The following is a 12627-nucleotide window of genomic DNA, read 5'->3' as shown; positions in this document are numbered from 1 at the left end:
GAGGTGATTGATGGATGACATGGGTCACGTCTTGTCGCTGGCCTTGCCGATTGGTCGCACAAGGGTCATCCTTTAGCATTCTATTTGGATTTCAAAGTTGGCAGGTTGCCCTGGCTGGGGAATTAACTGAATCTCTACAGTTATCTTGTGACAGGCTAAGCAAAAGTACAACTGTTTGTCACCTGCCCAATACATTTGACACAAAGTGAACGAACGAAACAAACAGTAATGTTTGGCAGCAAACATTGCATCATTATCATCATCATTGATGGTCCCCCTCATATCCAGCTCGCTAGCAACATCTGTGCTTCTTGTTCATGGGGAACCTTCATAAGCAAGAGTGGATAGATGTTTGAGGGAACCATGCCGCCAAGGACCGCCACCTTCAGCTAGCTGCCCTACACGTGATTTTCAAACCCTCTGATCCTAATTTTTCGCCCACTTCTTTTTGATTTTGATAACGTCGCTGCCATCGGTACAATCTGTATCCGTTGTGATGCTCAACTTTCGTGAGTAATGTTGGAACCTTGCAATTGTTCTACTATTATGAATTGTTGAAAAATGTTATTCATAAACCCTCTGTACCACGTATTCCAAGACCTTGGCTACCTTGCACATTGGGGGTTTTAGGCGATTTCTCGTCTAAAACCAATGCTGACGAGTTTGAACCCGCCTGTCTGGGGACCCCTGGTCTTGAGCCCCAGGAGTAGTTCCCTCTTGGACGTCATCGGCCGTCAACTGCAACAATTGCAAGCCACCACTGTCGCACTCGTTTCTTTTAACGCGCGCTTCGTTTGTTTTAATAGCAATTTACGTGGTATTCTTCTTTTTGCCCCCAGGCAGGCACCCTGGCGATTAGGCCCTTGGCCTAACTATCTATTTCGAACCTAACCTGGCATAAGACTAATTTGGCAGGCTGTCACCTCTACTCCGCAGGGTAACATCTTTACTCAGCCACCACCACAACACGAGACCTGGTTCGTGCCGGTTCGATTGCCGTTTAACCTCGGTCGGATTCAAAAAAAAAAAAAAAAAAAAAAAAAAAAAAAAAAAAGAAATCGTCGAAAAGTCAATGCCTACCTACCGGTAGGTACGGTATACAAGACCGCATTAACTTGGTCTACCGACCGGTCTGATCTCAAGATTTCCGTCTGATCCGCCTACCTGAATCAGGGAAGATCAGCATCAGCAAACACCCAAGAAACTTGGGGGGTCCTTTCATCTGCAAGGAGCTTCTCCCTCAAATTTTCGTATACGATAGGCGCCGTTTTTGTCCGGTTTCGGGGAAGGGTAGTCGCGTCGCAAAGAGAAGCAATTTTATCTTCTTCAGCCATTGCCTGTATCAGATCTGATCACAGCCTTGTGAAGTAGTTTTCTTTTTGGGGAAAGCGAAAAGCAATTGGCAATTTGGTCTATATACGGCGTAATATCCCATCTACCGTCATAGAAAAAGGTTACTTGAGATTAAACTGGATGGTAATCCTGTTTCGTGAATTCATCTTCAAAATCACTTCGCTCCGTATCGATTGTCTCCCTACGTACTCGGTCGGCATTGCATGCCCTGGACAGCCGGGGTTCTTTTCTACTGATCTGCCTCGCTTTCTGTTTTCAATCCCTTGCTATCCGCCTTGCCAGCATTGCGGTACTGACGTCCCCTGATTTTTCTTTTGCAACCCTTGGGACGGATGGCTGTGTTAAAACTTGTAAGCTTTTGCCACCCTCCACTTCGACCAAGAGAATGTAACAGGGTTTTCTCTTGTACCGATCACATCAGCCCAAAATTCCTTGTCAGCTTTTACTATGTGTGATGCACTCATTCTTTTCCTCTTTTTGTCGGTGGGTTTACGAAGCAAAACTCAGCACTTGCTAGACAGATCTCGGTTGACACATAAAGGATGGAAACCAATGTAACATTCCACCCGGAGTAGTTCATTGTCGGCATATTCCATAAGGCTCTGAAACCATATCGGCAAGGTGGGGGAGAATGGTAACCTCAGAGCCCGAGTTCTGCGTACCTATTCGGCCACGCAGGAACAATATTGACTTTGGATCTACTTCGTAAACTCTCAAGCCTCGAGACTGCGAGTCTGCACCGACTCATCTTGTGCCTGGGTACAGAAATCCGGTGTCCCTTCGATTAGTGTTTCCGACAATAAAAAGAAGGCGCACGAAGCTGTGCGTGCAAGGGGACATGAGACAACCATTATAGCGCGTGGTTGGTTGCGGCTCCGAGGATATAACCGTAGATCATGTCTCGTCTCGCGGAGGCGCGAAATGTCTTACTACTGTACCTAGGTACCTGCCGGTGGGCTTCACTTGCCGTTGGGAGGTCGGTGTGTTATCCGAAGTGGCAGAAAATGACCTCAGCGCGAGTAGTTGAGAGTCTTGCGGCACACAGTTGCCAGATCTTCGATCTTGTCCAGGTTGAAGAGGCTCGTTATAGTTTTTTTAGTCTTTCCTACCGTAAGTGAGGGTGTACTATGTGATTAAAGTGGTGCCATCGGAATAAAATCCCAAGTTCGATTCAAATCTGTCCCGGCTTTTAAGCGGAACTCCGCAGCCTGGGCGATATTTGCCGAACCCTTCATTAGCATTGGGTAGAAACCTTGCGTAACTGGATAGAAAAATCCGTCGTCGATATACTGGACGTTGGCGAGACAATAGGTCGGTCAGTCACTGTTTTTAGCCTCAAGAAAGAACTGCCAGCAGCCCCTACTTTGTGTAATGTAATGCATGTCGTCACGTGCGATTAGATAAGGATTTGAAGTTTGCAGAAGATCTTTTACTGCAATGTCTTGGCGCCAATTTGGTCGAATCCCGCGTTCGCGCGTTCGCGTTTTGCCACTTCATCGTGTTTGGAAGCGTATCCAATGACTATAGCGTGAACCATACACGACCAGGACAATATGCCACCTCACAGCCAAGAGCCTTAGTGAGTGAGGTATTGCAACTCCGCGTAGGATAGCTAGCTCCTGGCACCGCATGACAGACATTCAACGTCAGCAATAATGTCATCGTCCTCCCCGTTGCTCGAGCCGAAGCGCTTCTTTCGCGACACCTCTCCGGTAGACGCGGCGGAGCGCACTCAGTCCCGGTTCACTTACCGACAACTTTCACAGCTCGCCGCCTACTCGACATCATGCCCGCTTCGTGTGACTTCACACATTGACCTGGATGCGTTCTACGCCCAGTGCGAAATGGTGCGCTTGGGTGTTGACGAGGACAAGCCTCTTGCTGTGCAGCAGTGGTATGTTGGTTAGACTCTAGACTCAGCAGCCCCTTGATATTGGATCCTCATCGAGGTCTTGGCGTTAACCTTTGACGCAACAAGGCAAGGGCTGATCGCCGTCAACTATCCTGCTAGAAAGTTTGGCATATCACGACATTGTACTATTGATGATGCACTTAAGCTATGTCCTGAATTACAAGTTCAGCGTAAGAAAACAAAAAAATCTTGTCCCGCCGTGAAATTCTTGCTTGTTTGTATTTATCAGCTCTCGCTGGGCTCTGGACCACGCAGGGGCGGTTTGGTTGCATACGTCCACAAAAGTTCTCGAGCTTGTATAAGATGTTAGCAATCTGGACTGACACACTGTAATACGTCAGATGTCGCAACCTGGAGAGAAGGCGACGACACTTGGGCGTATCGTGACGATGCAGCTGCAAACATCGTTACAGATAAGGTCTCTTTAGACCCATATAGACTGCAGTCACGAAAGATTCTGGCACTGATAAAAGAGTGCCTTCCACCTCACCAGTGCAAGGTGGAAAAGGCAAGCATCGATGAAGTGTTTATTGATCTCTCGGCCAACGTACACTCCAAACTCATAGAGAGATTTCCCGAGCTATCTTCTCCACCGCCAGGAGCTGATGCGCACACACGTCTGCCTCTGCCACCAGTCAGTGCCCTGGACTGGCAGGCAGATGCGCTAATCGAGCTCGACGAGAACGAAACCGAGACTGATGATCCTGACTGGGACGACATCGCTCTGCTCATTGCTTCAGAGATGACTCGCGACATCAGGCAGGCGATATTCACCAGGCTAAAATACACTTGCTCAGCGGGCATCGCGGGCAACAAGTTGCTCAGCAAGCTTGGATCTGCCCACAAAAAGCCCAATCAGCAGACGGTGATTCGTGCCCGAGCAGTACGCAAGTTCCTCTCGGACTTCAAGTTCACCAAGATTCGCAACCTCGGCGGCAAGCTGGGTGACCAGGTGGTAACGGCATTCGGCACCGAGTCTGTGTCTGACTTGCTCGAGGTGCCGTTGGATCAACTAAAGCTGCGACTGGATGACGACTCCACGGCTCTCTGGGTATACAACACGATCCGCGGGATCGATAACAGCGAGGTCAACTCTAGAACACAAATCAAATCCATGCTTTCGGCCAAGTCGTTCAGGCCAAGCATTTACTCGGTAGATCAGGCAAACAAATGGCTTCGTATCTTCTCGGCAGACATCTTTTCTCGACTTGTCGAGGAAGGCGTCCTGGAGAACAAGAGACGCCCAAAGACTATGAACCTACATCATCGGCACAAAGGCCAATCTAAGGCACGATCATGCCCGATACCCCAAGGGGTGAGAGTGCTCGACGACAGCGTGCTGTATGAGCTTGCCCAGAACCTCCTGAGGCAGATCGTGATGGAGGGCAAGGTCTGGCCTTGTGACAACCTCAGCTTGAACGTCACTGGTTTCGAAGATGGTATAACTGGCAATATGGGCATTGGAGGATTTCTGGTCAAGGGTGAGGAAGCACAGGGTCTTCGGTCCGTCAATAATCGAGGTAGTCCGGCTGGGCAACAACAACAAACACAGCAGCAGGAGCAGCAGCAGCATGACAGTAAACGACGCAAGATAAACGGTGGTGGGTTGCATCGCTTCTTTGGCAAGGCAACCCAGCAGCGTGAGTCCTCCTCGGGGCCGGGCGAGGATGACGAGTACACGGCCAAAGCGGAAGGTAACAAACGCCGGCCCCAAGAAGAGTTGCATTCCACAGATGCACAGGCTCAAGACTCGATGCAAGAAGCTATCGGATCTCTTTGTCCGCGCTGCAACGACGTCTTTGATACGCCAGAGGAGCTGCAGGACCACCTCGACTGGCACCTAGCCAAAGACCTCCAAGACGAGGAGGAACGTGGAGCATCTGCATTCGCTGCGCGGAGGCAGCCCACTTCGGCGGCACCGCCTGCGAAACCGCGGGGAAGGGGAAGACCGCCCAAGGGGGCGGCGAAGCCAAAGACTGACCCCGGGCAAAGGAGGTTGAGGTTCGACTGAGACTTTTTGCATCATGAAGCGGCAGGTGGATTCAGAAAGTGGGATCGATCAATAAGAGGGCATCACAATAAACTCCGATCCCGATAAGGGGAATGGAGAGACCCCTGGACAATCGCTATTGTTTAGGTTGCATTTGCATTGATATCAAAGGGAACATTTGCTGCATACAATCTTCCCAGGGGTCCGGCTGAAGCTTGGTATCTACGGGCTATCGTTATAGCATTCGTTCACCGCTTCTGATGGTCGGCAGCAGACCAAGGACTGTATGCGCGCATATTTCATGTACTGCCTGCCCTCTTTGCCCGGATAGCATCCGGTAAGGGCTCAAAACACCAAGCAAATGATATACTGGAGGCAAAGGATAGAGCTGCGTGCGTGTCGACCTTCCATTGCGTGAAGCTAGCTTCCTCTGAGACAGACTGCAGCCAATCTATTACCTTGGCGGGCAGAAGTGTCAAATCTTGGCCATTTGTCTCGAAAATGAGCATACGAAGAAATCATTATAGGGGTACGTAGGTGATGAAGTTTTAATTGTATACCGAGTACCAATTGGCAGTAAGGCGGTATGCAGGTTAATAGGATGAATTACTCAGTAACAAGGGCGTTTTCCTAATTTGATTTTAACGAGTTTTGATTGCCCAAACCTGCATGCAAAGTTCATTCTATTTGGAAATTGGTATGTCTTCTTGTTGCATGTTCTAACCCCCGAAGTTGGTTGGTACGGAAGAGATTTGTGTGTACACTACGTCAGGTACCTTGGTGAACCAGCGTGCAAGTGTGGCCCCCATTGCTGCGTTGCTGCCCAACCTAACAGGAGCATGCCCGGCTGTTCCCCCGCAAAGGGCAAAAAACCAGGGCCTTGGACAAGCTGGGTGAGTAAGGTAAGGTAGGTACGTACCTACCTTACTTTAGCCCACCAAGCGCGTGCACAACTCTCCCCCACGCACGCGCACGCGCACACGCAGTTAACGATGACCACCCAAATTCGATTTCAGGACTCGACAAGTTGCGTGCTGATCATGTTGGGCCATCGGAGCTGGGGAACAAAAGCAGTCTTGGCAGTCTTGTCGCAGGAGCCTGTCCTGTATGGAGAGCTGCAAGTGCACCTGCAAGCCTGTCCTTATGCCAGGGATCCAGATTGAGGCGGGCCACTCCCAGATTCGCAGCCAAGCATTCGTCAAAGTGGGAAGGGCATCAGGCAAGTAGAGGCAAGTGAGAAGCCGACACGTCGCCTACCCAAAGCTCTACACTCCATCCCTGTGCATTGCAAGCGGCAGCTGGCCTGCAGAATGGCGGCCTTTGCTTTTTCGTTTTTTATTTTATTTTTATTTTATTTCGTTTGGTTTTACCTAGGCAGTTTTCAAAAAGGTCGAGACCAAAATTTGGTACTGGGGTATCCCGACAAATTATCGAGAATGACGAGGGCTACTGCACACAATATTCCCAGAGGTGCGATAAAAATGGCTGTGTGTGCCTGTTAGTGTAGATAGGCGTTTTATGGGGTTTTCACTAACAAGGAGAAAACAAAAAAACTGGTGCTCAGTTTGTGCCCAATCTGTTCACCGACAAATGATGTCTCCACCAATACAAATTTGCGACGCCACAGAAATTGAATTTGCTAACAGGTTCTCCCGGTACCTAATTGTAGACCGAACAACCCTTTTTGGGCATCTATAATCAGAGCCCAATGATCATACAGTTGGGTTGGTGACCTAGTTTTTTTTTTCACGTCTTCTGTAGGTAATGATCAAACGCTACCAGCCTCAAGTTTGGCCGGCCCAAAAAAATTGGCTGGGGAACCTCGACTTGAGGATGACACGGGACACCTGTCTACGTACTGCCACGAAAAATTCTGCCCACCCGTTGACCGTTGCTACGAGTGAAAGCCTGCACCTGGTCCAAAATCATCTGTGACCAACCATTTTGCACCACGAATCAACCCGCGCAAAGCTGTTCAAGGACAGGCTGGTTGCTCACTCACCAGTCCAGCGTCGTTTTTTTTTTTTTTTTTTTTTTTTGGCATCAAAGCGTAGAAAATCAGGTACCTTCGTTGTTCTAAAGCAGTTGCCAAAACGGACCGGTTGGATCGGTTGGGCACGGATGGACCGTATGTCGTTGATCGTAGCAAAATGCCATTTCAATGCCTGATAAAGGCGTTGGAAATTCCAAGGGTCTTTGAGTCCCTGGCGCCGCTTATACTGTCAAAACAGCTTGCCATTTGTTTTTGGTGGCAATGGCTGAAATTTGGAACGATCGGGAACTCAAAGTTGCCGTCGTCAGTCAAGTCAGGCTGCAAGTCGTATCGCCTCCTGAGCCTTGCTGATGGAGGTTCCAGCCCAAATCCATATGGCAGGATAAGAGGGTAGACAGTTGGATGAGGAGCAAAAGTGTGGACCAAGGAGCAGGAAACTGGGCGGGCTGTCATTCTGTGCACACGCGTGATTGTTCGTTTTGCCTGTCTGGCCAGTAGCGGAGGAAGTTTAGCTTCCTGGTTCTTGGACCCACCCAGACCTCAGCCCAGCCCAACCAACTGACGAGCACAACCGCCGCCTGGGCAAAGGCGAGATTCACGTTGTTCATTTGGTCCCTTGGTTCCCCCCACTCCTCCACCTCTCCTCTTTCGAAGGACTTTCTTCCTTCCCACTCTTTCGACCTACGGCTCGATTTCCGCGCACTGCGATTCCTAATCCTTTCCAACCATCTCATTTACCTGTCTGCTCATCCAAGAAGTATTTGTGCATACTGGCGGGCTGGATTTGATTTTGTGTCTCCTCGCGTCGGCGTTTTTGCCTTGCATCTGTTTCTTCATTTTACCGTCATAATACCCCTCTTCAACGGCAGCGTGCTTTCCATCCTAGAAAATATGGCTCATAACAACAGACAGCGGTCATCGGTCGCCGCCAGCGTCCCGCCACAAGCTCCGCCACCAAGCACGAGGAACAACGAATACTTTCTACCAAGGGACGGTATCGATCGCGAAGTCATTACGGCCGACATATGTCGTTATCTCGGCAATGACGCTCTTGTGCGCCCTGGCCATCTCGAGGTACGCACCCGCAATTGCCGTCGAAATATTATACGCGCGACAATCCGCATGGTGCAGTTACTGACGCCGTGCAATACACAGAGGGATGGCCGCGTCGTTCAGGGCTACTACATCACCGCTTATAGGAATCTCACTAGCGTGCGTTATCCCGGATATGCTTGCGTTTGTTGCTGTTGTTGTTGTTGCTGCTGCTGCTGCGTCGTCGCTGCAAAACTTCGATCGGCTCAACCGCAGACCGACCGTTGAATCGTCTCATTAACATAAAATACTTGGCATTACAGGCGATGATTGAGTCTCTCAAGGAGGACTCTCAAAAGTGGGTGGAGGAGAAGCGTAGGGCTCAAGGAGCTCAAGGAGGTACAAAATACCCAGGCGGATTCGCAAACTGCTCGGAACGAAAATCTAACAGTCCAACAGCCCAGATGCGATACATGGATTCATCACTTCGCAACCCAAATGCTGTATCACAACACATGACAGGTGTCGCGCGTGACTATCCAGATTCACAGGCCGCTTATAGCGAATCTTATGGTGCCGGAGGACAAGGCGGCTTCGGGCAGTATCCGTCCAGGGACCAGGGCTATGCTGCGCCGCCTCCCGGATCGTTCCCGCCACGGGAACCGGTCTATGCTGACCGTCAGGACCCTTATGGAGCTCAGCCCAGAGCAACTTCCCAACAATATGTTTCCGCAGGTTATGGACAACAGGCCGATGGACCATACCATGCCACCGGCATGAACAGGCAATACGCAGCACCCCCAGCTCCCCAACAGGCTTACGGTGACCCAATGCAGATTACACCTTCATACCCCCCAACATCACAAGGAGGTGCATACTCCCCCCAGGCTCAGGCGCCATACTATGCAGGATCCGCGCCGCCACCAGGAGCACCCAGATACGATCCACAGGGAGTCCCAGCTACATCGGCACAGCCGATAGACGTCTTTTATGGCCGTGGTGCGTATCCAGCGACAACCTCCTCGGCGAACACAACATCTGATTTTGTAGCGTCTCCGGCAGGCTCGACAGGACACAGCGCCAGTGGCCTAGAACAACAGTATGAACCAGACCCCACCCGCTCCCGCGCCTCTACTACCCCCTCAGCATCTAGTGCACGTACTCAAATGTCAAACAGTGGAAGCGCACCCCCAAGCCGCCGGGAACAACATCCTAGAGACCATGCCCGGGACCATACTCGTGATCGGGAACGTGACCGTCACTACAGCACCACCAATGGTCGACGATAAGCCTGCGGAAGCAGCTCTGGCTCTGGTGTATACCAGTTGACCTCCCCCACAAGCTCCTTCTCCCAGTGGACTCTAATTTCTTTGGTGTGAGTTGAAGACTTTGCATTTCCAGCAGGCTGGTTCCCCGGCCCTTCAGGATACCCTGTTGTTTGTTGCTTCCTCCACTGGACCAGCCCCGTCCATACCTGGGCCCTCGGACCGAACATTCCAACCTATGGATTTCCATGAATGGATCAATACCTGGTACAAAAGAAAAAAAACAACAAGCATAGCCCCTCGGAGTCCACACGGAGTTTGCATTTTCTATTTGCCATAAGGATCTCACCCTGGATCGGCCTTCTCAGTGTTGATAGAAGGCGCTCTTCTCGTGGATAAGACACAGTTCATCAGTGGAACTGCGCTCATTCGTCATCTCGCCTTCCCTCTTCTCGGATTCTGGCCACAAAAGGACATTTTATGAGACTATCCCTGCCCATGGGGAAGTCTGCAACGAATACACGTATATCTGGATATGGCGCTACGGACATAATGACGGTCATCTTGGGACTTCCTAAGCGCCCATAATGATGGGTTCTTTTTTTTTTCTTCTTCTCTTTTTTGTGTACGCTTCCTGGAATTGCCGAAGAACGGACTGTTTCACCACAATTGTGGCCTCCCACAACGACTGGACCAGGAGTTAGGAAGAATGGCGTCCGGGTTACCATGTTCCGCCGGGCGGCAGCTGTGTGTTTTTTTATATCATGTTCCTTGCTGTCCGGATCTCGGCCAGAACCGACAGCGCGTGACTTGTCATCCATCGCCCTGATCTCTGCTTCCACTACCCTGTTTGGCCATGGAGCACAAGTATCTGATGGAGCTCTGGTTCTTCCTTGGTGTCGCCTTGGAAACCCTGGTTAACGGCCGAGATCTGGAACAGCAAGGTGAGTTGGACTCCGATCTTGTACATAACGATGACCCATATGCAAAGGAACCCTCTATTTATGACAACCCACCACCGGGAAATTTTCCGAGGACAAAATCAACGTTTACTTGATCCCTTCCTTTTTTTACTGACTACGCAGATAGCAAGCACCCTGGGCAGCACTTGGCAACCCCTAAGGTGTGGACTCTCCCACTGGATCCTGATACCTTTGGACAATATCCTTCTGGTCTTTATTTGCATGTCTATGGATGGTGCCTGTCTGCTCAGTCGCAGCTGTATGCGCACCACAGGATCCAGTTTCAGATCGAAGGCCAAATTTACAAGTTCGACCGGTTTCTCTGGGCTCTGGATACTTCACTTGGATCTCCCAGTCTGGATTCTTCAAGACAATTTTACTGTTTATGGGCTGCAAAGCCTAGAAGTCACAGTGAATGGTAAGGATGAATTGCGACCCTCTTGGAATTCATCTCAAAAATAAACGGAGCAATATTCCATCTTTCTGGAGCTTTGACCGCTTTAAGGCCGATGGATCTGGTCTTCATAACATGAATTGAGCATACCAAAATTCCGTGGATTAGGCCATCTGTCTGAGGAAATCATTGACGTGCCTGCTATGGACAACGATTCCGAATCGGAACAACCCATGCAAATTCCTTGGGCAACCCAGCACTTACTGCAAGGCTCGTTGGGCTTAGTCCGGAAGTTTATTTTGTCTGGCTCCCTTGGTCCACCACACTCTCTTACCTGTCTATGGCATTCTTGACCGGCAGTAGCTTGTCGACAGCTATTGCCAAATGATCCTGGAAGACACTTTACGCCGATCGAAAATTTTGTATCCGGGGAGTTCAGGTCAGCACAAGGAACCGTCAATCATGCCAGGTTGCATTCAAAGGTCCCTCAGCCGTCGTCCATCTTAATTTTAGCCCCTTGGAATCTACTTCTAGGCGCAGTTTGATTGTCCGGTGAATAAGCCTGGAATGGCCGTTCTTTCCTTGTCAGTTTTGACCATATATCCTACATTTACTACATTGGGGCTTCAGCTTGACCTCCCAAAAGGGTCACTCCTCCATGGTTGTTGACATACTCGTGTGTGTGCCGGAATTACTGACAGCAATTCTGATTAGTGCCTGAGATTCGTGTAAGATGAGTCGGTCAACGGGGTGATATGACGCGGTTGGGTATGGGTGCGTGTTTTTGTTTGTGTTGTTTTCCTACCGAGTTCTACTGGTTATATGAATGGAATAACTTTGGGTATTGTAATGTTATGATTTACCGACGAAAATGTCGATGAATTTCGGTATTAATTTTCTCTGGCATTCTCAATTTCTAATTCTTTCCTGCTTGCGAAACGTGAAAGCTGCCGGATTGACAGATAACAAATTCCTGAAGTACGCTGACGCAGGGCAATGCAGGTACGACATATGCCAGGCCTTTAGTAGAAATTCTCACGACTATTTTAGCTTAGGTCCTCTCCTCTACTTGCCCCAGACAGGTAGGTACGTAGGCAGACGGTCCCTGTTCTTGACAACAAACGTATGGGGAACATGAAACCTGGCCAACGCAAAAGATGGGATAAGACTGCGAATCTGGATTTATTCTGTGGATCTGTATTCTGGGGATCTGGAATCTGTTTCTGCTGCAGGGCGTTTTTATGCAAAGTCTGGGTTTTGGTTTTCACTGTTGAAAATCGCCGGGTTTACGTGGTAGGTATGTTATACGGTGTGTGCACCTATATGTGTGGGTTGCTAGGCACGGTCTTTTCCAGAGGCCTGAACTTGACACAACCTGGCTCAGGAATGTTATCATGACGCTGACTGATTACTCAACATATACTATGTAAAACTTCAAGACTATCAAGGCATGCAACTACGTTCGTTACGCGCATCAATACTCATAGTTTATCGACCAAGTCGAATTCGGTTTTTTATTTCTTTATTTTTCTTTCTTCTCCCTCCCCTATACCTTACCATCCTTCAGTCGTCTTGGCTGGTGATTGAGGCGGGGATGCCACGTGAAACCATTGCAGGGGCATGCTGAAGCTGAAGTGTAAGCCAAACTTCGGCTCCGAGTCAACCCAGGAACTAGAATCGATTTGAAATAGAACGATCCGATTTATATGCCAATCCTAACATAAAA

The 12627-nt window shown here is 49.6% G+C and overlaps 5 protein-coding genes across 5 annotated transcripts; 4 read left to right on the top strand and 1 right to left on the bottom strand.

Moving 5' to 3' along the window:
• Positions 1-173: 173 nt before the first annotated feature.
• On the top strand, positions 174-1104 carry PgNI_10448 (uncharacterized protein; the record flags this gene model as incomplete). The annotated part of the gene is made up of 3 exons (XM_031130419.1): positions 174-509; positions 705-817; positions 916-1104. Coding segments are annotated over exons 1-3 (315 nt in total), but the record flags the coding sequence as incomplete, so codon positions are not given.
• Positions 1105-1169: 65 nt separating this feature from the next.
• On the bottom strand, positions 1170-1334 carry PgNI_10447 (uncharacterized protein; the record flags this gene model as incomplete). The annotated part of the gene is made up of 1 exon (XM_031130418.1): positions 1170-1334. One exon carries the CDS (start codon positions 1332-1334, stop codon positions 1170-1172), a length of 165 nt encoding a protein of 54 aa, XP_030979878.1.
• Positions 1335-2840: 1506 nt separating this feature from the next.
• Positions 2841-5875, top strand: PgNI_10446 (uncharacterized protein). The gene is made up of 3 exons (XM_031130417.1): positions 2841-3247; positions 3332-3435; positions 3607-5875. The coding sequence occupies exons 1-3, from the start codon at positions 3009-3011 to the stop codon at positions 5274-5276; spliced, it is 2013 nt and encodes a 670-aa protein (XP_030979877.1). The 5' UTR covers positions 2841-3008; the 3' UTR covers positions 5277-5875.
• A 396-nt stretch (positions 5876-6271) lies between these two features.
• PgNI_10445 (uncharacterized protein) lies at positions 6272-6916 on the top strand. Its single transcript, XM_031130416.1, has 3 exons — positions 6272-6488; positions 6630-6742; positions 6902-6916. The coding sequence occupies exon 1, from the start codon at positions 6296-6298 to the stop codon at positions 6416-6418; it is 123 nt and encodes a 40-aa protein (XP_030979880.1). The 5' UTR covers positions 6272-6295; the 3' UTR covers positions 6419-6488; positions 6630-6742; positions 6902-6916.
• An 866-nt stretch (positions 6917-7782) lies between these two features.
• Positions 7783-11806, top strand: PgNI_10444 (uncharacterized protein). Its single transcript, XM_031130415.1, has 5 exons — positions 7783-8322; positions 8404-8460; positions 8604-8679; positions 8740-11485; positions 11616-11806. The coding sequence occupies exons 1-4, from the start codon at positions 8140-8142 to the stop codon at positions 9567-9569; spliced, it is 1146 nt and encodes a 381-aa protein (XP_030979879.1). The 5' UTR covers positions 7783-8139; the 3' UTR covers positions 9570-11485; positions 11616-11806.
• The last annotated feature ends 821 nt before the right edge of the window (positions 11807-12627 follow it).

This window comes from Pyricularia grisea, chromosome VII (genome assembly GCF_004355905.1).
Source record: "Pyricularia grisea strain NI907 chromosome VII, whole genome shotgun sequence".
Taxonomy (NCBI): Eukaryota; Fungi; Ascomycota; class Sordariomycetes; order Magnaporthales; family Pyriculariaceae; genus Pyricularia; species Pyricularia grisea.
This window is presented reverse-complemented; position numbering and strand designations above follow the sequence as displayed.